The sequence below is a fragment of the Hesperophylax consimilis genome, chromosome 2, assembly GCF_061612785.1.
Source record: "Hesperophylax consimilis isolate HC1 chromosome 2, BYU_Hcon_1.0, whole genome shotgun sequence".
NCBI lineage: Eukaryota > Metazoa > Arthropoda > Insecta > Trichoptera > Limnephilidae > Hesperophylax > Hesperophylax consimilis.
In genome coordinates, this window is record NC_142837.1 from 17,137,696 (window position 1) to 17,164,411 (window position 26,716).

The 26,716-nt window shown below is 41.0% G+C and overlaps 1 protein-coding gene across 1 annotated transcript; it reads right to left on the reverse strand.

Annotated features, from left to right (window-relative positions):
• RIOK2 (RIO kinase 2) lies at window positions 1-26,071 on the reverse strand. Its single transcript, XM_089641603.1, has 8 exons — window positions 25,794-26,071; window positions 25,468-25,609; window positions 23,413-23,581; window positions 17,507-17,716; window positions 6,664-6,855; window positions 1,766-1,937; window positions 1,052-1,207; window positions 1-585 (listed from the first exon to the last, which is right to left on the reverse strand). The coding sequence occupies exons 1-8, from the start codon at window positions 25,857-25,859 to the stop codon at window positions 76-78; spliced, it is 1,617 nt and encodes a 538-aa protein (XP_089497729.1). The 5' UTR covers window positions 25,860-26,071; the 3' UTR covers window positions 1-75.
• Between the last annotated feature and the right edge of the window lie 645 nt (window positions 26,072-26,716).

Below are 26,716 nucleotides of genomic sequence, written 5' to 3' on the forward strand. Positions count from 1 at the left end.
TTATAGATAGATATTGTTTTAATTCTGAATTAAATTTACATACATATTGTGTAGACACAGAAATCATTGGTTAATTCATTCATCCCATCCCCAAATACCTTTACTTTGCTTGATGGTGTCTTTGTTTTCACGTTTAACTCTGGTGGCCGCACTGGCTTCTCCTTTAGCGACACAGTGTTTCCTTTCTATTTGCTTCTGTTTATAATTTAAATTCTTTTTAACCTTGCTCGTGATGACCTCTGGAGCGATTGTTGACACTGTTGAAAATGACCTCATGGAGCGAACATCAGAAAGAGCCTTTTCAACCATTGCTAATCTATACTTTTGTGAAGTTTTATCAAGCTTAGGTTTGCTGATAATTTCAAGTTGTGGTACAGAATCTTCATCCACCGAAGGAAGTGTATTCTGATTTTCTTCCGTGTTACTCTTTTTCTTAATGCTATTGATATATTCAAGGGTGCGTTGATTTGCCGTATTCAATTTCGGTTGACCAATATTTTTGGGTGTGTCTGTTTCCTGGATGATAGGTTTTTGTACATTTATCTTTTTGGTTGTGTCTTCATCACATTTCAAAGAGTCTTCTAGCTGTCGAGACAAAGAAATATATTTTGATTAATTCAAAGCTAGTATGGTAAAAAGAATTAATACATACAAAATAATATATAAAATTAATATATGTGTATATATATATATAATACATAATGTATGTATGTAATAGAAAGACTTGAGATTTGAAATTAAAAAGCAAAATAATTTTTCTTTGTGTGTTTGTACATTACGTAAGTACGGAGTAAACTTTTCGAAATTGGAACTTATGGATGTGTTGAGAAAAATATTTCAAAAGAATATATTTTAAATTAAGTACCTACTCCTACCTAAAATGTATTTTAGCAAACAATTGTTTTAATTCTTTACTTGAAAGCGTAAATATCGCTTAATTTAGCAGACATTTTTAAAAAGTAGAATGTTTTTAAAATCAACTACGAAAAAGTTATATATATATATATATAGGTATATATATATATATATATATATATTGGTTTTCCCTTACCTCCTGCCTAAGTTTATCAATTTCAATTCCGGATTGTTCTGCATTATTGGATTCTTTTGAAAATGTTTCCTCGTCCGAAGCAACCTCTTCTCCGTCAGATTCTGAATCACTTTCCTCAGGTTTGGCGAAGCAGCTGGTAGTTATGAACCCATATTCCTGAAGATAAATAATGTTTGTTTAACATGTTTCCTTTATGTTTTTGTAATCTGGTAGAAAGAGCCAAAAGACCGAGGAAGAAGAAAAAATCATACTTGAGTCGTGCTATGCCAAGAGGCAGAATAACAGAAGAGTATGTATGAATGTGAATGAAGCAAAGAGTGTGTGTCAAGACAGATGTGTGGCAGTCCATCCTCTCTGCCTAACCCTGCGGAAAGGCGTGATGGTTGGTTAGGGTAATGAGTCGGTAAAGTTAGTTATTGCGTTTTACCACGGGTAAACTAGTGTGCGGCAAGCGATGCGAGTACACACCAGAATCCGAATGATTTCGAGTAAATTCCAGAACATAGCCGATTGTAGGTAGACGACTCAGTTTAGGAAGCTTCTCTCGCCAGAATAACTTAGAGCCTTGACAGTAAGGGACGTCAGTTCAGCAACCTTACTTTATAATTCTTATCGTAAATAAACAACCTTGTAATCTAGACGAACCGTCTATAAATCATTGAAGTCTCCTATAATACACTTAGGAATGGAATCTGAATGCCATTGAATAATTACCCGAGCAAGATCTTCATTCATCTCTCCGGTGAATCCGTATCCTGAACAAGCTATCTCCTTGTCCATGGCGTCATCTTTCTCCAGGTCACTGAATTTAGGGTATAAGTGACTTTCATATCCAAACCGTTTCTTGAAGAAGTCTCGAACACAGGTTACATCGCGGTCAAAGTATCTACAAAAATATAATGTATATTTACATACATTATTATATTCATTCAAAGAAAAAGAGAACCTTAAATGGGACATAATAATAATTCCTCACCAATCTGCCACCTCAAAAACCGGGCAAGCGTCCAATTAGTGAGAGCGGCAGACTATAGAGCTTACAAAACAAATGTGCTAAAAATCAAAACAGGTATTTCGTAAAACCAAACAAATGCCGCTATCATTATTTCGATCATTTCCAATATATAATTTGCTCCAAGAAATGAACAGAAACAAAAATAAAACAATCTGGTGACTGGTAAAATAGTCAGTGAGAGCATAATAACCACTGATCGGGTATTTATTGTACATCGATGATAGTAACCGAGTGAAATAATAATAATAATTGGATGACTTGTATAGCGCCCTTTTTGTGCAAAATCACCTCAAGGGCGCTGTACAAACTTATAATACATTTCTACAGTGATCTATGTTATTACCTAACTATTTATGGAGATAATATACAGTACAATACTTACCTGGTAGGTCACTTGAGATTAACACTTAATTAACATTATCTAATTGTTTATTAGCGAAATTTAGATACAGGATTTAGGTCATAATTGGAAAATTGAATATAACTGGACTTTCTCTTAGAAATGGTATATTTAATTTAAGGGTACGACAGCTTAAAAAGGTAAGTTTTTAGTTTAGACCTGAATTCTGTTGGACTTGATATGGATCTTAGTTCCGGAGGGAGTTTGTTCCAAGCCTTCGGCCTAGATACTCCGAAAGCGCGATCACCAAACTTAGTATTTGGCTTGCGCATAGGTTCTATCAGTCTGCCTACAGCTGATGATGTTGCTGATCTAAGAGTTGACTGTCTCAGGCCAGTGTTTTCCGGGACGCATAGTTCAGAGATGTAGGGTGGGGCCATTTCATTGATGGATTTAAACACCATCCAGCACAGTTTGTACTGGATTCTTTCAGGGCACTTGAACCAGTGAAGGTTACGAAGGTGTTCTGAAATGTGCGAATATTTTGAAACCCCGGTTATGAGCGGTGCTGTTGCATTAAACACTGATTAAAGTTTGTCAATTTGATATTTTGGAAGGCTGGCATAAATGCCGTTGCAGTAATCGAGACGTGAGACTACGTAAGAGTTGATAAGTAGTTTTGTTGCTTCTGTAGGAAGATTTCTTCGAACAGACTTGAGTTGTCTTAGGTGAAAAAAACCGGTACTTACCTATTTATTTGACTTTTAAACGAAAAGTCTAACACCGAGAAGTTTGACTGTTGTTTTTGGGATGATATCGCTGCCGGAAATAGTAATAGGTGAATTGTCTATGAAATATTGACCTTTGTTTGTGGCTGCCCAGATAAACTCAGTCTTAGATGGATTGAGAGCTTGTTTGAAGACATCCAACGAGTTATTGCTTCTAGACATTCAGTTGCTGATCGTCAGCGTAGCAGTGAGCCAACCCGTCATGTTAATGTACTTGACTTGGCGCTCGAGTCAAGACACACGGTGGATTACTGAATTTGACATACGACTACTGGCGAATCACAGAGCTTGATTTTGTGCTTTCTACTAGTAAACTGATTATCAACTGCTATATATTTGTCCGCATTAAAAGAAAAAGACAACCTCAAACAATCGGGGAATGCAGTATTAATATTTATCAAAATAACTAAATATATATTTTCCATTAGAACGTTTATTACTGAGTTAGTACTTTTCATGTTTACAATTTTGTTTGTCACCTGTTCATAGTTCAATATTGTTTTGTAGAAGAATAGAACCATTCATTTTTACCCTCTGTCCAAATTTTGGTTTCTTTCTTTTATATGAAAAGCATACATTACGGATGTACGTATTTTTACTTAATAGCTATTATTTTCTTTACCGGTCAAACTGATTGTTTACTGGGCGAATAAAATCCATATTTTGTTTACCTTCGTCACAGTGTTCCCTCTGATTAATTCTGACCTTATGCAATACATCGCTGAAACTTATCTTTTACTGTTTTTCATCATTTAAATCTTTTGCACCAATTCGTATGAATCATTGGATTCTACAAATAATACATATTATTACAAGAATTTACGATTTTATCATCCTATTCACGTCCCACCGTGTACAACAAAGTAGTATGTTACCTGATGCATTAATAATTACACACATCAGATTTAAATTTCAGATTAAAAAAATAATGTAAAAACGCACTGAACTTTATCCACAATTTGTGTTATTATAATATCGAGTACACAAGCTATTCTAGGATTATTATTTCTTACTGAAATATTTTTGCCAAAATGAAATTGCGTTTTATTATTTTGAATTCTTGGATTATATTATTACTTAAAGAAACAGCAAATAGTTATGTTGCACAAAAAGTACTGATGAAGACGTTTGGTCAGTGCCACGATGAACGCAGTTTGCCAGTTGAATTTTCAGATTTTAGTGTTTCGCAAAAACAAAAGGGCGAGTATTTCTTGACCGGCTTTATCAATGTCACAAAAGACTTCCCAGAAGGGTGGTTGTATAAGGTACAATTTATTTGTTTACAAATCAACAGTATTATTAAGTTTTTTGCCAGGCTCAATAACAAGAAATTATACGCATAATATTTGGTCTGTAAATATTTTCAGATGGAAGTTTATAAGTGCAAAGATATTCACAATTTCAATTTGTGTGAAATATATTTGGACAGATTAAAATCAGAAGACGGCTGTACCATTTTCGAAGTAATAAAACTTGTGTATAGTGATGAATTTAGCAACTACATACACCCAATGTAAGAAAACCCACCATATTTGTCTTTGCATTTACGTTCCCGAGTTGCAAATAACTAAATACTCCTACTACCATCATTATAAGCCAAGGTGTTGTGCAATGATGGAGGGCTTAGGTAGCAAAAGAATTGAACCCAACACACCTGGGCGGACGCGTTTATCAACGCAGCCACCAACCGGTCTTTGCTTTCATTGGCTTTTAGCATAAAAACGAATGCATATCTGTGAAAAAGAAGCTGAAAGTATTTGTCTCAGGATCATTGCCTTTCAAGAAGAAATGTACCTTTTGAATGTTGGTAAACTTTACGACATCTGTAAGACAGGTTATATTTTGACAAATCAAACAAAAATGTAGCACCACTTGTGGAAAGTATAGCCATTCAAATGCATAAATGAATAAATAGCTACATGTACGGCCCTCTGAAGTATGTCCTCTGGACCAAGTTCAGTGAAACCACATACATTGTTTTAGTAAAGTATCTTCACTCTATTAGGTCATCTAAGCATCTATCAAACATTTTAACAAAATAAAAACATATTTCAAATAATAAATTAATTTTGGTAACTACTTTATCGCTTATCTGATATGATTTAATAATACATATCAGTTCCAATTTTGTATATGAAAAGTTCATTGAATTTGAATAATTTTACACACTACGCAGGAATATTTCACATTACTCAAGCACCAACAACCAACTTTAGTATGCTTAATTACAGAGAGTATGTATTTATTTAGGATGGAATGCCCGATCAAAGCAGGGATATATAAAATAGAAGATTACCCCCTGAAGAAGAACTTGGATAGTATTCTAAGTTACGCGTCCGGAGCATCAGTCACTGTGAAACTCCATGGGTTTTCAAATGACACTAAACTATTTTGCATTTACTCAAGATTCGATATTACCAACAGGAGGCCCAATGCGCAAGTTGTAATTACTTAGTAATACGTACGTATTATTGATACATCATAAGAAAATAATGAAATATGTGAATATAACTCGTTTTGTTCAACTTTTGCAAAGAAATAGTTTATGTACCAAAATATTTTTAATAAATTTATTAATTTACAATAAACAACACAAGTGCCATTTATATTTGTTATTGATAGTCATAGTACAACATAGAAAGAAAAGAAAAAAAAATTAAAGGAACTTTTCTTATCGGATTTACATTATTTGAAATCTGTCTTATACAGAGGGACGAATGACATTTAGGAAAGTGAATTCTGATCAAAACCTTGTACTGTAGTACCGTCCAGCAAAAAATTTACTTTTCCTTTCCTAAACACGCTCATTAAAGAACATAAATATATATTATTAAAATAAATACTGGAAAGTCCAATTATGTCCTGTGCGTGCGAACCGTATCTAAATTTCTCTAATGAACAATAAACAGTGTTAATCTCAAGTGACCTACCAGTTGAGTACGGTACTGCCTACTTATCTGCCTGTACAAAATATAAAGAAATAAGAATAATAACATATGTAAATTCGGACATGACGCAGAAACATTGTAATTAATTTAAAATGGCTGCTCTTTAGGAAACGTAAAGCAAGAATCTCATTGTTTATTTTGTTGCCAATCGAATAAGATTTATTTTAGTAATCTATGTAAATTTTTTACAATGCAAAATTCCATCGAAAGAAAGTATGTTATGAATATGCCCATCGTCCACGGCGGCATTCGACGTGTACAAATATTTCATGGCCGATAGGCACTTTTGGCACTCAAAAGAAAAAATATATGCACGACAAAAATTCAATACATAATACCTACATATTTAGTTTCTTGAATACTAGCGGTGATGCAAATAAAATTTATGAAAAAGATGTGTAATGGAATTATAGGTAATAGAAACAAAGGAAGACATATTATGAACTTATTTGTATTATATATGGATGGAACGGTCGAGTTGTGAGGCCATAATAAGTAATAAATAATGAGGTATAACTTACACTTCGGCATTTAAGTGAGATGTGGATATCATTTGAGGGAAATCAATGATGACTGGCTTCCCATCCTCATCGATCATGATGTTGAACTCGTTGAAGTCACCGTGGATAACTCCGCAATCACCGAATCTCACAATTAGATTCATCAAGTCGTCGTAAAGAGATTCAACATCGGGAACAGATTGTACGTGTGTCCTGCAAAACAAAATGCAATTATCAGTACTCAGCAAAAGAAAAAGTGTACAGATACATAATAGTATACCTATTCATTTTTAATAAGCTTGCCTTCTAAAATAAAAACATTTTATACTTTTGACTGTTTTGTATGGGTTCAACTCCTTCCTGTATAAAAATACAGAATGATGGCCGTATCGATTAATTCATTTATACGTAAATGTGTCGATGAATATTAAATTCGTAAAGTCCTTATTTAAATAGAATTAAATTCTGCACACGGTGATATTTTTCAAACCTTCAAAAGTATTGTACTGGACGGGAGTCCGCACAAGACTGTAGATTTAGGCGCCGGGTCCAAACCGTGTCTTCAACCGATGAGAATGCTCCTTTACGGCCGATGATGATGATGATAGTTGTATATTTGATGAAATCTGCCTCCCGCACCCAGGCTTGGTGAATGGTGGGCACTGGGTGTGCTTTCGTCTCTGCTCGCTTCTGGTGTTGGCGGTTTTCCAAAGGAGGGCCGGCTGGTCTCGAAGAGGTAACACCAGAAGATCTTGGAGCAGAAGACTCGGCGAGGTGAGGCAGATGTTGAGCAGGAGTCACTTGTTGATAAATAAAACGCTTGGTTTTGGTGGTAAAGATGAACTGATTTATTTTTAATTATGTGGCTGCTTATATTTAATTAGCCTGACTCGCGCCCGACATTGGGCTAGGAGCCCAAAAGTGGTGGGGGGTTGTACCCGCGCCAACAATGAGTTTATAGCCTCCGACAAACTGTTGCATATTCATTTTGTCGGTAGTACTGGTGATAGTAGTCGCTTAAATTTGAGAGTTAGAAAAGATTTTGAGCGCTTACATGAATGATAATTACATAGTTTAAATGCATAGTAGTTATAGGAATGTGTATCTTGACAACTAGATTTTTTGTTTGTCAAGATACGACAAAAAATAAGAAATGTTTGTAAAATAAATGTGTAAAAATGATCTCAAGCGATCAAATTTGTAAAACATGTTAAGTTAGTATTTTTCCGAGGTCCCCCGTAACATAGCGCTCAGAAAGAGATAAGATTCACTATGCTACGAGGTTCCTGGATTTTTGTACACGCAAAAAGGGTAAAAAATATTGTTCAAAAATGGGTTTACATATGGGTGAAAAACAGCTTTTTTAATATCTCCTCAGCGGTAGTATATCGAAAATAGTGTTTATTTGACTACCGCCGAGGGGATGAACAAGTAAAATATACATATTTGCAATGTTTAAAAATTGATTTTTCTATGTAATTTTTACATAGAAAAAATGCTGGACATCGATCTACGCGGCAGGTAAGCCGGCGACGCGGTATCGATGCCGTTCGTAGACAAAGTTTTCAAGCCGCTTGGGCCGAAAACTGGATAAAATGACCAGTGGCGGGGAGTGGTGATTTTTCCAGTGGCGTGGAGTAGGGACATTTTATAAAAGTAAACAATTTTTATGAAATTAAATAATATGGTCAACTACGTCCGTTACACTCCCCCCGTTTAGCTATGCTGAACTAAAAAATAGGACGTTTGTTGGTACGTTGCAGCCCGCGGCGGCCAGTCCCTCTGGGATGGTGCTGGGCTGGTGGTACTGTTGATGTTGCATCGGTAGGCGGGGCCGGCAGGATTACAGCGAGCTTCACATCGGGGTGGACGTAAAATCCGGTGCTCGTCTGGATCCGGGCGGTCCTCACTCGGCCGTCTGCAGCAGGGGTGAATGGAGGAACATGGTGGGCTAGCCTTGATGGCGGCAAGGGCCCCATCAGAAGGGGGGCTGGCTTGCTCCTGCGCATCTTGCAGGTGGGGCAGTTGTGGGCGATCTTGCGAATATTTGTTCGCAGTCGCAGCACATGGTAGCTGCCTCGCACCTCAGCCATTGTTCTCTCCTTATTCGGATGATCGGCTTCCTGGTGATGACGTCTCACCAGAAGTCGTGCATATGCATGATCACCATCCAAAATTATTGGTGTCCGCACTGCTTGGGGCACGTTACTGAGGGCTCGTATTCTTGAGTTCATCCTCAGTAGGCCGTCAGGTCCAAGGAATGGGCTCAAGGCTTTGAGCCTACTGTCACTTGGTAGTGGATCTCCTTTCTGGAGCGCATTTATGTCATGATAAAATGTCTCTTCTTGACATTTTCTTGCCCATCGGGCCTCTGCTTCCTTGATTTCATCGGTTCTTAAATGATTATCAGGTTGTTCGTGGCTTTTTCCACGACACCTTTTAATAGAACGATGTATCCGGCAGGTTGTTTGAATAAGATGATTAAATGAGGAGAATTTCTTGATGTCGGGCAGTGTTTCTGCCACAGTTGAAGAAAGGCCAACGTTTTGGCGCCTTACTTCAATGTGCCTGGGAGACCCTTTCGCGGGGCCGACTGATTCTCTCGTACCATTTGCAGGCACAGATCCAGCTGGTACTCCTCGTACGGCCGCCTGTATCAGAGGTGCTCGCGGTACGGGGCCAGATGGTCCATGGGGCGTGGTAGAATGCCACCGGGCATGGTGCCTGGGTGGCTTCCTCTGCAAAGATGCTGGCACAGATCCAGCTGGTACTCCTCGTACGGCCGCCTGTATCAGAGGTGCTCGCGGTACGGGGCCAGATGGTCCATGGGGCATGGTAGAATGCCACCGGGCATGGTGCCTGGGTGGTCTTCTCTGCAAAGATGCTGGCACAGATCCAGCTGGTACTCCTCGTACGGCCGCCTGTATCAGAGGTGCTCGCGGTACGGGTCCAGATGGTCCATGGGGCATGGTAGAATGCCACCGGGCATGGTGCCTGGGTGGTCTTCTCTGCAAAGATGCTGGCACAGATCCAGCTGGTACTCCTCGTACGGCCGCCTGTATCAGAGGTGCTCGCGGTACGGGTCCAGATGGTCCATGGGGCATGGTAGAATGCCACCGGGCATGGTGCCTGGGTGGTCTTCTCTGCATAGGTGCTGGCACAGATCCAGCTGGTACTCCTCGTACGGCCGCCTGTATCAGAGGTGCTCGCGGTACGGGTCCAGATGGTCCATGGTGCACTGTATAATGCCTCTCGGCAGTGCGCCTGGGTGACATGGTGGCTCGTATGGCCAATGTTGTAGCTTCATTCACATGTTCAGAGGTCCCTCCGCCATGGGTGGTCCACCCCAACGCCGTTCGTGATAATATTCGCGTAGAATCACGAACGTCGCGCACTTCCCTCGAGACAATTAAGTTAGCATTGTCTTGCCCGATGAGAAGTGTGGGGGTGATGTAGCGACCGTGGTACCTCTGGACAGGAAGGCTGAGCTGCTGGATGGTATTTGCTTTGATCACGTACTCATCAGAGATTCCGGCGCCGCGTAGAGTGATTGGCACGCGGCGGGACGTCAAGTCTGTTGAGCACATGTTTTTTGCTCCGTGTAGTCGTAGCTCACGGGTAGGTCCGGTTGTGCCGAGTTTTTGTGCTGTGGTGGCGTCAATAAGGGTGACTGTTGAGCCCTCGTCCAGAAGCGCAAAGGTTTTAATCTGCCGCTTCGGGCCCGACAATATGACTCCCACCACTTTTAACACGGCACTTTCGGTGTGGCGTCACATATTGTGAACATCTGCCACAGTAATGTCATTATCACGATTGTTATTATAGTTGTGAAGAAGTCGGTGGTGGGGGGATCTGCACTCCCCCACGCCGCACCATTCACTAACTTTGCACTGTTTTGTATAATGTTTGCCATTGAGGCACAATCGGCACAAACCGGCGTCGTTCACTGTTTCAAAACGATATTTTAAGTCTTTCGCGGCGAAAGTGCGACATTCGCTAAGTTGGTGGCCATTTTCACCACACTCGACACACCCGGCGCGGTTGTCGAACTCGCGAACTTCATTGTAACTGTTTTGCACTTTTTCCCCGCTTCGATTATTTTCTCGATTATTACCAGACAAAATTTGGGGCATTCGATTATTACCAGACAAATTTTGGGGCTTTCGATTATTTTGCGCGAACTGTTGTTTTTCACTAGAATTGTTGTTGTAAACATTGTTTTCCCGCGATAAAAACCGTTCTGACGCGGCAGACGTGTTTAAACTGTTGTCACAAGTGTCACTTTTGTTCGAATTGTTTTTTCGCGAAAACTTTTCTGACGCGGCAGACATATTGATGAAACTTTCACAGGTATCACGTTTTTTAGCACCGTTTTTTCGCCAAAACTGTTCTGACGCGGCAGACGTGTTCTCTAAACGGTTTTCGTCACATGTTTCACGATTTTGAGCACTGTTTTTTCGCGAAAACTGTTCCGTTATTGAGAACGAATGTTCACGGCGTGGGCGGGACCTCGCGGGGTCAACCAAACCGGACTTTGGGATGGCGTTCGCGACGGTTTTCAGGAAGGCGGCAAACTGGCAGATGGTAGCGGAGGCCTCGTAGTGCCGCACTTCCATCAGCCACGCCAACCGCAAGGTGGGCGGCATCTTCCCCGCGATGTCACTGAGCAGCGCTGGATTCGTCAGATAGCCATCATTGTTGAGGGAGCGGAGTGATGCCACCAGGTTTTGAACTGTGCCAGAGAAGTCTGCGATGTCCTCCAGAGAGGCCTCAATTGTGAGGTGGGGCAGCTTCTTCACTTTGTCCAGCATCAGAGCAGCGAGTGAAGTAGTCCCTCCAAATCTCTGCTCCAGGACTGCCAGGATCTCCGGAACCTGGGCAGGGTCCATCAGAAGGGGGCCGACGGCTTCTCGGGCTTTCCCCTTGAGGGCCCGCTGTAGGCGGATCAAGTTTTCGCTGGAGGTCATCCGACATGTGGAGGTAGACTGGTTAAACTGTGCCCTCCAGGTGGGCCACTCCAGTGGATCTCCAGAGAATGGAGGCAGGTCCTTGGCCATAGATTGTCTGGCAATAAGGGCCGCCATTCGTGGATCGTCCTCGATTGTGGGACGGGGGCTGTCCTGAGCCCTTGAAGCTCTGATGGCTTCTGTCAGGGCGGAGGCCAGCTGAGCCATGGGACTGCCATCATGCTGAACCCAGGCTCTGGTATGTTGGGCCGTCTCATCCGCCGTAGGTTGGGGCGGGAATCTCGGCATGGAGCTGGTACTGGCTGTGGGCGGGCCATCTGGCCGTGCCGGCACGCCATACTCCTGTTCGCGCAGTGGTACGGGCGGCACATGTCCAGATGGTCCAGATGGTCCAGAGGGTCCAGGTGGTCCAGGCTGTGTCCATGGCACGTCCCACTGCTCCAGCAGTCCGGCAGGTGATCCTGGCGTCGGCGCTGGGTACCCCGGGTGGGGCAGAGGTACGGGCAGCACAGGGCCATGAGGTCCAGGCTGCACCAGTACTGGGCATCCCTGAATGGTCCAGGGTGCTGGTTGCGCAGGGCCTGCTGGCTCTTGCTGCGCTCGTGATGCGTACCTCTGGTCCACCAGAGGTACAGGTCCGGCTGGCACTTCAGGTACGGCTTGCCTCTGTTCTATCAGAGGGGTGGGCGGTACGGGGCCAGAGGGTCCAGGCTGCATCATGTTTGGCCACCCTGCATTGGGCCAGGGTGACGAGGGCGGGGGACCGGCTGGCCTTGGCTGCGCCGCTGCTGAGTACCTCTGGTCCACCAGAGGCACCGGGCTCGGTTGGCCGGGCTGCACCCATCCAGGGCTGTACCCTTGGAAGCGCCAGGGTCCTCCTTGGGCAGGATACCCTTCCAGGAGTACGGGTCCAGATCGGGCAGGCACTGCTGCTGCTGGTTCCTCGTACCTCTGGTCCACCAGAGGCACCGGGCTCGATTGGCCGGGCTGCGTCCATGATGGTGGTGACCTCTCCAGGAGCTTCGAAGGTCCAGGAGGGGCAGGGGCTGCTGCTGTTGGAGCTGATTGAAGAGCTGCTTTAAGTCTCTCAATGTGCTCGGTTTGACTGCGAAGCTGTTGTCGCAATGACTCCATCGCATCCTCTTGAGATATGGAGGGCGGTGAGTCATGATGTGCAGGTGGTGCCATGTCAGGAGTAGTGCTGGGCGTGGGCATGGGGGTTACGTCAGGCGTGACGTGAACCACAGCCGTGGCCTGAGACCCAGCGTCCAGGGCATCTGCAGATGGTGTTGAGGATCCATCGTCTTGGATCCGGCTCGACCGTAAGGTTGGAGACATCCTGGTTGAAGGCGTGTGAGAATCCGGCTCGGAGGACCACTTGTACTGGACGGGAGTCCGCACAAGACTGTAGATTTAGGCGCCGGGTCCAAACCGTGTCTTCAACCGATGAGAATGCTCCTTTACGGCCGATGATGATGATGATAGTTGTATATTTGATGAAATCTGCCTCCCGCACCCAGGCTTGGTGAATGGTGGGCACTGGGTGTGCTTTCGTCTCTGCTCGCTTCTGGTGTTGGCGGTTTTCCAAAGGAGGGCCGGCTGGTCTCGAAGAGGTAACACCAGAAGATCTTGGAGCAGAAGACTCGGCGAGGTGAGGCAGATGTTGAGCAGGAGTCACTTGTTGATAAATAAAACGCTTGGTTTTGGTGGTAAAGATGAACTGATTTATTTTTAATTATGTGGCTGCTTATATTTAATTAGCCTGACTCGCGCCCGACATTGGGCTAGGAGCCCAAAAGTGGTGGGGGGTTGTACCCGCGCCAACAATGAGTTTATAGCCTCCGACAAACTGTTGCATATTCATTTTGTCGGTAGTACTGGTGATAGTAGTCGCTTAAATTTGAGAGTTAGAAAAGATTTTGAGCGCTTACATGAATGATAATTACATAGTTTAAATGCATAGTAGTTATAGGAATGTGTATCTTGACAACTAGATTTTTTGTTTGTCAAGATACGACAAAAAATAAGAAATGTTTGTAAAATAAATGTGTAAAAATGATCTCAAGCGATCAAATTTGTAAAACATGTTAAGTTAGTATTTTTCCGAGGTCCCCCGTAACATAGCGCTCAGAAAGAGATAAGATTCACTATGCTACGAGGTTCCTGGATTTTTGTACACGCAAAAAGGGTAAAAAATATTGTTCAAAAATGGGTTTACATATGGGTGAAAAACAGCTTTTTTAATATCTCCTCAGCGGTAGTATATCGAAAATAGTGTTTATTTGACTACCGCCGAGGGGATGAACAAGTAAAATATACATATTTGCAATGTTTAAAAATTGATTTTTCTATGTAATTTTTACATAGAAAAAATGCTGGACATCGATCTACGCGGCAGGTAAGCCGGCGACGCGGTATCGATGCCGTTCGTAGACAAAGTTTTCAAGCCGCTTGGGCCGAAAACTGGATAAAATGACCAGTGGCGGGGAGTGGTGATTTTTCCAGTGGCGTGGAGTAGGGACATTTTATAAAAGTAAACAATTTTTATGAAATTAAATAATATGGTCAACTACGTCCGTTACACTCCCCCCGTTTAGCTATGCTGAACTAAAAAATAGGACGTTTGTTGGTACGTTGCAGCCCGCGGCGGCCAGTCCCTCTGGGATGGTGCTGGGCTGGTGGTACTGTTGATGTTGCATCGGTAGGCGGGGCCGGCAGGATTACAGCGAGCTTCACATCGGGGTGGACGTAAAATCCGGTGCTCGTCTGGATCCGGGCGGTCCTCACTCGGCCGTCTGCAGCAGGGGTGAATGGAGGAACATGGTGGGCTAGCCTTGATGGCGGCAAGGGCCCCATCAGAAGGGGGGCTGGCTTGCTCCTGCGCATCTTGCAGGTGGGGCAGTTGTGGGCGATCTTGCGAATATTTGTTCGCAGTCGCAGCACATGGTAGCTGCCTCGCACCTCAGCCATTGTTCTCTCCTTATTCGGATGATCGGCTTCCTGGTGATGACGTCTCACCAGAAGTCGTGCATATGCATGATCACCATCCAAAATTATTGGTGTCCGCACTGCTTGGGGCACGTTACTGAGGGCTCGTATTCTTGAGTTCATCCTCAGTAGGCCGTCAGGTCCAAGGAATGGGCTCAAGGCTTTGAGCCTACTGTCACTTGGTAGTGGATCTCCTTTCTGGAGCGCATTTATGTCATGATAAAATGTCTCTTCTTGACATTTTCTTGCCCATCGGGCCTCTGCTTCCTTGATTTCATCGGTTCTTAAATGATTATCAGGTTGTTCGTGGCTTTTTCCACGACACCTTTTAATAGAACGATGTATCCGGCAGGTTGTTTGAATAAGATGATTAAATGAGGAGAATTTCTTGATGTCGGGCAGTGTTTCTGCCACAGTTGAAGAAAGGCCAACGTTTTGGCGCCTTACTTCAATGTGCCTGGGAGACCCTTTCGCGGGGCCGACTGATTCTCTCGTACCATTTGCAGGCACAGATCCAGCTGGTACTCCTCGTACGGCCGCCTGTATCAGAGGTGCTCGCGGTACGGGGCCAGATGGTCCATGGGGCGTGGTAGAATGCCACCGGGCATGGTGCCTGGGTGGCTTCCTCTGCAAAGATGCTGGCACAGATCCAGCTGGTACTCCTCGTACGGCCGCCTGTATCAGAGGTGCTCGCGGTACGGGGCCAGATGGTCCATGGGGCATGGTAGAATGCCACCGGGCATGGTGCCTGGGTGGTCTTCTCTGCAAAGATGCTGGCACAGATCCAGCTGGTACTCCTCGTACGGCCGCCTGTATCAGAGGTGCTCGCGGTACGGGTCCAGATGGTCCATGGGGCATGGTAGAATGCCACCGGGCATGGTGCCTGGGTGGTCTTCTCTGCAAAGATGCTGGCACAGATCCAGCTGGTACTCCTCGTACGGCCGCCTGTATCAGAGGTGCTCGCGGTACGGGTCCAGATGGTCCATGGGGCATGGTAGAATGCCACCGGGCATGGTGCCTGGGTGGTCTTCTCTGCATAGGTGCTGGCACAGATCCAGCTGGTACTCCTCGTACGGCCGCCTGTATCAGAGGTGCTCGCGGTACGGGTCCAGATGGTCCATGGTGCACTGTATAATGCCTCTCGGCAGTGCGCCTGGGTGACATGGTGGCTCGTATGGCCAATGTTGTAGCTTCATTCACATGTTCAGAGGTCCCTCCGCCATGGGTGGTCCACCCCAACGCCGTTCGTGATAATATTCGCGTAGAATCACGAACGTCGCGCACTTCCCTCGAGACAATTAAGTTAGCATTGTCTTGCCCGATGAGAAGTGTGGGGGTGATGTAGCGACCGTGGTACCTCTGGACAGGAAGGCTGAGCTGCTGGATGGTATTTGCTTTGATCACGTACTCATCAGAGATTCCGGCGCCGCGTAGAGTGATTGGCACGCGGCGGGACGTCAAGTCTGTTGAGCACATGTTTTTTGCTCCGTGTAGTCGTAGCTCACGGGTAGGTCCGGTTGTGCCGAGTTTTTGTGCTGTGGTGGCGTCAATAAGGGTGACTGTTGAGCCCTCGTCCAGAAGCGCAAAGGTGAGGTGCACAAAGTGTCTCCTGTGTGTTTTTATGAAATTAAAGTGTAACATGGAAACAAAAATCGATGTAGGAACCCAATGTACTGAGACTATACATCCCCAATTGGGGTATGATGTGATGCTGAAGGTAGTGGGGAGGGGAAGGAGATGGGAAAGAAGAAGGTGGGGAAGTACCTGGCTATTCAGATCTGGTCAACAAACACAGCCAAAGCCATTTCAAGCTACATTTTAATTCTGAATGGTGGTCTTACACCAGGGCGATACTGAGAGTATCTTCCACTCTGGGACGTGCCGCAAATATACTATATATTATTTGTAAATGACAAATTGTGAAATAACACAAATTAATAAAGTAAATGCGCTTATGGCATGGAACCAAGATGTTGCTTAAAATCGCTTTAGCCGTGTGTGTGTACGGCACGGGTTTTGCCACAGCTTTGCGGTTAGCTACAAATTAAGTTAAAAAACCAAATTCTTTTGTGGAAAAACCAATTTCTTTCATGTTGTCGGTATGCGTTGTAGAATTAAAACTCCGCTTATGCCCGCCAGCAAAGCTTCGTACTCACCCGGGCCATCGGCCAACTCTACCAATCACTACGAGATTTTTTGTGTAAGTAGGATATCACAAATTTACTTATGGTCTTTCGACTCCTAGGTTCCTAACAGGCCAATGGAATTGATTATCTTCTCAAGAAAGAATTGCGATAAATATTTTATGTTATCATTATACCTTGATAACAAACATTACAAGGGTTGATGCTATGCCTGTCTCACTGGGAGGAGTTGTTGAAACTAATGTTGAGAACATATTTGATTAATTTAACCCAAAGTGAGGTGTGATTAACCTTACTTTGGACACACAGGCATGTCAAAAATACGCTTATATCTATAACTACACAAAGAAAAATGAGTATTGTTAATTTATTAAGAATATCTTAAAATTATCGGTAATTCGGTTTCTTGATAAACTTTTAGTAAATTCCTAATACATCAGTACACGTGTTCATGCACCTGCATTTGTCTTAATAATGACGAAATGCGAGAATGTTAAGATTTCTATGAACACGTGTTCATGAAATAGATTCATTCGCTAAGGGTTTGCAATCCCGTTTTTAACCAGATTACCAATAATTTGAATAGATTTATTTGCAGTATTATTGTAAAATCCAATTCGTAAAATTCAAATCAGCTTAACACTAGCTACCTGTTTTGATTTATGCAAAAAAAACATGGCCAAAATGCAGGTTTGCCCAGTGCCATGCCCAGCTTTTGAGTGCATATAAGTTATAGTGATTTTTTTAAATTTAAAGAGCACTTACAGTGGACCACCTTTGACCAGCTCCATCACAACGCAGTGCCTGTTGTAGTCAATAGGTTTAGGAACTGGAAAGCCCCTCTCATACAATGCCTTCATGTAGGCAAACTCCTTGGTGGCGGAAATGCGGGACAGGTATAGCCAGGAAGCCTTGTTGCGGTGCTGGTGATACTCGCGCATGTTTTTAACGTTGCGGAAACAAGTGCGGCCAAGTCTAAAAATAATTTGAATAAAATGGGTGATTAAAAAAGTGATATGAAAAATGAGGACCCAATGTATAAATACATAATAATGAAAAGTTTGCAGAAGAAACATGCATAGTCATGTGTACGAGACAATTAACCGTCCGTACAATTACTGTATATACGTAGGAGGCTGGGTACACTTGTCAACGTTTCAGTCTCGGCGAGTGTGGTGAAAGCTTGTAGTGAAGTTTGAAGCCAAGTTTAGAAAGGAATTTATTTCCAAATCTGAGCTGACGAAAAGAATTTATTACTGGCAAAAACTGAATTAAGTACTGAGTAAAACACTTGAAAATATTTCTTGAGACTTAGTAATGGTTCTTCAGTAGAGAGGATTCCCTCTCAGAGGTAGTTGTTGAACTGACTTTGTATGGAATTCGGTTCTCTATTTATAGAACAAATTCAAATCGGGCCCTCTCGGAGGAGATTTTCCTCTTTAGTGAGGAGTAAATTGGTTAGGTATTTTTCCTCTCCGTAGTTAGTTTGCTGAGAGGAAAGTAATATTTTGATGTGATACCTTTAACCGAGTCAGTTCAATTTACCAAAACCATCACCCCAAGTCTCGTTTATTTATTTTATAATAAAATATACAAATTTTCATATTGGGTTTGAAGTTAGATATCTTTGGTTTGAACTTTTCCCAAAGAGTAACAAATATATTTAGGTGTGATTTTTCATGTTATTATGTTAGCATATAATCATTTCTTGATGTTGATATTTATTCCGTGGTTATATTTTCCATCATTTTCCCGTAAATTGAGTCTGATGTTATCACAAATAGTCACATTTGAATTTGTAATCATTGTTTGATTAAAATCTCAATGGAATATGCTGAGCTGTGATTGGTTGGAGACGGCGGCCATCATGGAATTCCCTCTGGTGAGTAGTGGAGGGGGATCAACGTAAATACTGAATCGGTTCTTTAGCGGTGGTCATTTCGTTGGCTGGTGGCTCCGAGTGAGGTGGTGGATGGTTATTTTCAGTTGTGTTTCAGGTTCTGCTGCTACATTACTATGTAATTATCTTGATAAATCACATATAGCATATCATTTGATAGAGTAATTGTGATGTAAAGATTTTTAATTGTGTCGGCGACACGGTATCAAGCGGTTTCGGGGTTTGAGTGTTCTTGCAGTTTTTACGTAAATATGAATTTCATTGAAAAATCCTGGATATTTGGATACGTATGATACAGTCATGATTTATACAAATTGAAGTAAAATATGACAATGTGTAGGTATTGTCGGTTTACAGTCACAAGAGAAATAAACATAAAGTTTTGGTTCAAGTGGAACAAACCTGAAATGTCAACATGGTACTAGCAAGAAACATTCAGAGTTTGGGTGTTGTGGGAATAAACATGCGTAGTCAATCAGATCTCAATATTATTTTTGTTGAAATGTTGTTTTAAAAATGTACATAACAAAGCCAATATATATTAATGTCGTTAGAGTTAACCCTTAATTGCTGGCGTGGGGTGTTACACACCCCAGCATGCATTTGAGCATTTGTATCTTTTAAAATGTTGAATCTACCGCACTGATTCTTCAGTTAACAAGCAACACTCGGTCGTCTGCGGTTGTGCCGGGAGAGCGTTTGGGGTGCTTGACGCCCCACGCGAGCGTCAGCATACGGGTGAGTATTATATGTAGGTTCTTCTGGAGCTGAGTATAATATAAATAATATATAAACGATGCCACGTTTGTCCAAGAACAAAGGACAGAAAAACAAAAACAGTATGTTCCAAATGTTATTAACATGTGTGCAATGATCACATTACTGTGACCTGTCAAAAGGGTGATGAAATAATATAGTTCCTGAGAAAATTTTATTATTATTGATTGTTACTGTTTGCCTCTAAAAGAGTTTTGTTAATTAGTAAGTAATCCTAAAGATTATCAACAATTAAAGTCTTATTTTGCATGTATTTGGTGTTTATTTTAACAAAAGAAAACCGGGGAGCGGTCACTAAGGGTTTAAAGGAATATGATCAAAGGATGGTCCAATTTCCCGGATCCGTAAGTCACAAAAAAAAGTAATTTTGCTACAAACCTTTAAAAGAAATGCAAGTAAATATATCCGAGCCACGACAGATCATAATGGAGCAAGGGAAAAATCCACATTTTTTTTTATGTAACACCTCACAAGAGTGTCCCTGCCTGTGCAGTGTACAGACAGGGGAACTATGTCACCACCCGGTTGGGCGGCGTTGTGAGGCGGAATAAGGTAGGGGCTGTAGGAAGGGATTTGTTAATGCGGGCCTTGAAGAGGCTCGGATTATAGGAGGGAGGAAAAACAAATGTCGGTAGCTCGTTCCATATACGAGCCGACTTACACAAAAACGAGTCATAAAAACGGCCCATTCTCATGAAGCCAACGTCAACCGTGAACGGGTGTTCAGTTCGTGTCCGTCGAGTTTCGCGCACGTGCACCGGTGCATCAGGAATCAATGCTGCTAGCTCCTTGGAGCAGGCTCCATTGAAATACCTGTAGAACAGACACAGCATGCCTACATTTCGTCTATGCATTAGAGAAGGCAATCGGTCTGTTAACAACGGATTGTCGATCAGACGGATCGCTCTTCTTTGCACAGATTCAAGCAGGTTTATCAAGTATTTTGGGGCACCAGCCCAAAGATGGCTCCCAAATTCAATAGTTGGGCGGACTTGAGACTTGTGCAGGGTCAGCAGCTGGTCACTGTTGAAGAATCTCCTAGCCCTGTACAAGACACCCAACTTTTTGGAGGCCTGATTTACTCGGGCTTCTATGGATCCCCGATACTTGAGCTGGTCTGATATAGTAACTCCAAGCATTTCAATGGAGTCTTTATTGGGGAGAGTGCTCCCATCAAATTGCACCAGACAGTCATTGATCTCCCTCTTTGCCGAAATCAGACACGCTTGGGTTTTTGAGACGTTGAAACTGACCAAGTTGGCCTTACCCCAGGCACGAACCATCTCTAGGTGGTGGTCAATTTTTCGCTTCAAAACTTCCCGAGCTGTTCGGACATCATAGGTGGAAGGGGGCCTGTCAAAAAGATAACCCTCGTGAACGGTGCTGTCATCAGCGTAGCAGTGAATTGGTGCACATTCAACGAGATCGTTGATGTGCAATAAAAACAGCGTCGGAGACAGCACAGATCCTTGTGGCACCCCCGCATTGATTTGGTGCGGTGAGGAAGAAGAGCCGTCAACCACGGTTTGAATTGTTCTTCCCCTCAGAAAGTCCGCAATCCAACTATGCAGGGTTGGGTGGATCCCATACGATGGTAACTTCCCGATAAGCGCCCGGTGCCAGACTCTGTCATCAAAGGCTTTGGAGATATCCAACCCAACGGTTTGAGTTTCACCAAAACGTTCCATGTACCGCCCCCAAATATGCGTCACATATCCGAGTAGATCGCACACACATTAACTAATCAAAAATACTTTATGGAATACAAACTACCACCACCAACTTACAAAAGTTAAAAAAATAAAATTTACAAAACTTTTAAAAGTAATCAAGCCTTTTCTTTTCCAAAAACAACCACAAATAAATAACCAACTTTGTAAACAAGAGGCCAGAAAATATTTTGCCAAACTACCCCATGATTAAACATATATTAAAAAAAAGCTTCTTCAGGGCTGTATAATAACTCTACTAAACTAAAATCTACAAGTAACATATTCTGCTTTTACAGTTGGTTATAAAAAATAGGATGAGGTAGAGTGGAGGAAGTAGGGATAGGTGTATGGTTGGGAGGAGAGTGTTCTTTATCAATGGGGAAAAACCAAAGTATTGGACTTTTATTTAGGTTTATTTGGTTGTTAATGACTCTGCTATTAGGTTTATTTGGTTGTTAATGACTCTGCTATTAGGTTTATTTGGTTGTTAATGACTCTGCTATTAATATTTTTGGCTTTCCGGATCTCTAATGCTACTAAATTATCTAGTCTGTTCATTATTCCGTTTTTATGCAATAAGCTGATGTCTGTATTTTTATTAACCACTCAGAACATTAGAACGTCAAAAGACGTAAATATGATAATAGCGGTCAAGACATTAGAACGTCTTTTCACGTAAACGCGCGAGATTTTACAAAAATCGATTTATTTCCATCACTAGTATACGGATTGCCATGATTTAAAAAACAGAGTATTGATAATGAATAACGCTACGCGTCTGTATTCAACAATATCTATGGAACGTAGAACTGCATTATCTAAGCCGATTGAATCTGTCATCTTGTTCGTTCATAATTTATTGCATTTCTAAATAATTTATTAAAAATATTTTAGTTTGGACGGTTAATATTTTGAGGTGACTAATAGTTTTTAATTATATTTCTTCAATATATAAAGTGTTATTTCTTTATGATACTCAGAAAAAAGTAAATTTTTCACGGCTTTGAAATAATGGTTATCGATTCTTACATATTTTTGACGTTTTCATAAAATATATATTTAGAAACGCAAATATTTAATTATAACAACACAATTCGATAGTGGATTTCATAATCTTTCCAAAACATTTTTTAGAATGAGGCTACGTTTCCCAAGACGTGAGTTATGATGCTTTTAGCAAAACTCGTAAATAACACAAAAATTATCACGTTTTGACAGTTCTCAAAGGAACACATAGTATATAAATGTCTTTGTCTGAGAGGTTAAATGTGTGGTCTGACACTATGAGGTGGTTGGCAAATTCCGAGAAACTGTTATTGTTCAGACATCTTAGGTATTCTTTGACACGGGTATTAACATTACGTGAAGTTTTGCCGATATAAAATGGGGCATTGAAGTGAGAAAATACCTGAGCGGCCAAATCAGTCTTCTTTATCTTTCCCGTTCACTAAAAATTTACCTATACTGTTTGTGTAAAACGATGGTATGATATCTGATGGGAGGTTTTTGATGCCATTTTGAGAAAAATTATTGATATATAAGATTCTACCCCATTGGTATTTATTTATTGGACAATTTGTGTAGCGCCACTTTTGTGAGATATCACCTCAGGGGCGCTACCAATGTTGATTGTTATATTATTATTATGAGGGAGGGTCGTTGAATAAAAACTTACTTTCACAAAAAAAAGTCACATTCAATCTCAGGAAAAATCAACAAGTAAACTCTTATTCAACGAATTCCTTCGTAATAATAATAATATAACAACTAATAATAATCAAGCTTGCCATTACCATAGAATCTTAAAATTTTATTTTATTTATAATGTTATCACTGACTATGCATGTTTCTTCCGCCAATCTTCATCTATGTTCCTGCCGATTAAGGGTTCAGGTGTAATGTCTCCTTCTTCCCACCTTGACAGGAAGACACATTGTGGAACCAGGAGATATCGCTAAATACCTCAAGCTAACCTTGGTGAACTTTGTTTAAAGTGGCTGAATTACTATCAAGGGGATAAGGTAAACATGAGATAAACTAGTCCCAGTGAAAGCTTGTACGGGCGTCATCTTACGTCGACGTTCGTCCTCTTCCTTCTTGCGCATCTTGTTTGAACGATGACTTCACATACAATCTCAAGCTGGGACTAGTATGCACAATGAGTGAGTGCTTACTCAGCTATGCAGACAGGTATCTGCACTAACAACAGAGCTATCATATAAGTAATAAACCAGTAATATTACTCGGTGGATACAAGAGAATACTCAAAAATATTCCTATACCTGTGAAGTTTGAGGCATATAGGGTTGCCTTCTTCATCAGCTATTGTATAAATGTTGGATTCCTTTCCGACTCCAATTTGATTTCCAAAAGATGCCACGACGTTGCGCATAGCGAGAGCCTTCAACGCCAAGTAATCGTATCCAGAGTTTGTAAGCCGGAATCCATCATCTGAAAAGAGATAACAATATTTACTTTTGGGATATTAAAAGCAATAATATCAAGATGTTTTGGGCAAGTAGAGAGAATGGATGAAGAAGTTGGAGACCCCCGAGGAAGACATGGCACGATCACGTGAATCAAATGCTTGAGTAGGGTCATGTCAAGAGCGGGCGCGGCTCGCGATAACGTTCACTCTTACACCGAACCGCCAACGAAATTGATCAACATTTTGTAGCTCACCGTATTCCTTCATAATGTTCTAAACTATGAAAGTGCTCACAATCTTTAAAAAAAAAATAATCTAAATATATGAATTTGGTAGAGAATAATAATAATTGAGGCCACAAGCTTCACTTACCGCCAGTTATACGGGCTAGGAACCGAGGTACATACCATTCCAGGCGATAAGCGCTAAGCGCCCCGTTTGGTTATTGTTTTTAGTATAAAGCCTATAGCAAACATCTTCGAACCGTGTGAAAACACACAAAATGTACCAAAAACAATGCCTGGAGCCGTGCGGCGAATACGAAGAATTCCGCAGAAAGGGCTCCAGAGAAATAATTATTCTCATGTAGGGTTTGAACTAGGTAGTAGTATTTCTCTTGTAAAATGCAACCTTGAGTCAGGGGGTCAGTCAGGTCTTGTGTGATATTATCTTGTTACAGAGCCTTTGGGATAGGGAACGTATTTTAGACGACATTATTAGTTTTTTGTTTTCAGTTTCAGTGCCGGCAACCCGGGCGTTTATTTAAGGTTGGTTCTGTACAGATGTTTTTTTTTTCATTATCCTCCTCACTAGACATAGTCTGTTCTGAGGCTGGTAATTAGAAATTCATATATAAACTAAATGTTAAGTAAAAAATATTTAAAAATAATAAGAAAAAATAGAAGTAAAAAAATGAGTAATATAAAAATAGAAAAATAAGTGTAGTACTATATGTGTTGAAGAATTATGTATAAAAATATGAAATGAGTATTTCGTATTATAATAAATTGTAAAATTTAGTAATTTTGTTAGAATTTGTGTGCAGTATGGTTTGTAAAATGCATTAGATGTTTAGAATATTTCTAATATCTAATAACTTTTACAGTTAACAAGTAACCTTTTGGTTGTGTGAGTTGTCTGTCACTTATTTCAAACTTCACGTTTCATTAGCTCAGTAAAGTAAACACAAAGCAAAGTGAAACGTATCTGTGTGTTCATTATTTATTATGTAGAATTATTCTGATATCACTATTTTTAGATATTATTGAATACCCTCACCTTTTTAAAATGACTGATGTAATAATAAGTGTGGACTATTTAAAAAAAACAGTATGAGCGAAGAATTGATCTTCTTCAAAAATAGGTAAGAAACCCATACTTAAATATAATGCATATATTATGTTTATTATGAATTTCTCTGTGAACCACGAAACATTTAATGCACCACCCGCGCCTGGTCAAAAGATGTTTTTTTAAAGATGCAAATAGTCAATTTATACTTATAAAAATATCAGATAAACTTCTAGCTTCTGCACTATACTTCTACTTTAAACAGAGCACCAATAAAATCTGTTTTTAAAATTATTACGACACTAAAAACACTGGAAGTTTTTGGTTGGTTACTTTAACTTTTACCATTCAACTTGAAAATAATAATACAAATTCTGTTCCAATGGTGTCACATACTGCATTCCTTTAATTCATTGCAATATTTACCAAAACTGGATGGTATTTTAGCATTAATATTGAAATAAAATGGTGGGGGAAATCTGGATCTGCAAGCTAGTTTAGAGCCTTAGGAGTTGCCCTGTGGCCCTCATCAATCCCACCGGGAATGAATGTATCGGGCATTCGTTGACCACATATTCGGAGGTCTGTATAATAAATTAAGAATCAATGTGGGTCTTACAGTGTTTTCCGCGCTCGTAACTCAGCAACTTTTGTTTACACAATTCCTTGAGAAGTTTGTGTACCCCGCCATAACGCAGATTGGCAATCGACGCAGCAAGAGCTCCAGGCACCAGCTCGTGGTTCTTCATACCCATCTCGATCTACAATAACAAGTACATGCGTAATTAAATATTTTAAAACCATGTTTTAAGTTTTGTGGCGTGTCAGTATCAGCGCACTTATTCTTAACGAGCGTTCAGAAATATGTTACAGAGTCGTAAGTATCGAGTAACTGGTAAAATGATAACTTGAATTACAATTGATAGAAATTATTATAGAACATACAGCGGTTAGCACTCGAAAATCTTCCCTCGACAAGTAGCGTAGTATGGTTACGTTTAGTTTCCCCATGTTGAAGTTTTGTTTTGTGGTTTAAAAAATAAAAATGATTATAGAGATGATTGTTCCCTATTATAATAAATAAAAGGAACAAGACACGTGCTCGTAAAATAGAAACAATCTGTCAAAATATCCATAGAAATCAGTCGTCGTGCGTAAATAAACCACTGTAAACCACTCTCGAGATCGATTTCTTCGGACTTTTTGTAGAGGGAAAGTTTGTGATCAACTTAACCACAGATAAACGGTCGACAGTTTAGACAGGTTCTAAGGATAAAGAAATCTCAAGGCTATTTCAAAAAAGGTGCGACCATAGACAATATAACTGCACTCAGGCCACATCGTTAATTCATTAGTCCAAAAACAATATTTTTTTTTAAATAAAATTATCGGAATTCAGAAAATGAAAAACTCACAGCTATGCACAAGTTAAAATATTTTTTTATTTTAAAAAAGACAATGGATAATAACACAAATCAATCTAAACGAAACAAAACAAGACACAGAAAAATAAAAGGTAACGGTCTTATCCTTCGACATCGAACCCAGGATTTCTGCCATAAAGAAAACATAATCTGCACTTCTCACTAGGGCATTCCTGTGTCAAGATTTACAATCACATCATTCAAAAAATATATATGAGTAAAATCAATGTAATAATAAAATAAAAATATAAGACATAAGTTGTTTTTTTACAATTTTTTTTTAACAAAATAAAAAAATAACTTATATCATTGATGTCGCTATTCCTCATTCAAAATTTAGGCGTATTAGATCTGTCAAAGATAAATATATAAAAATGAAAAAATCGGTCATTTTAAATACATGTAGGATTACGAAAGATTTAAAAAAATATTTATATTGAGGGA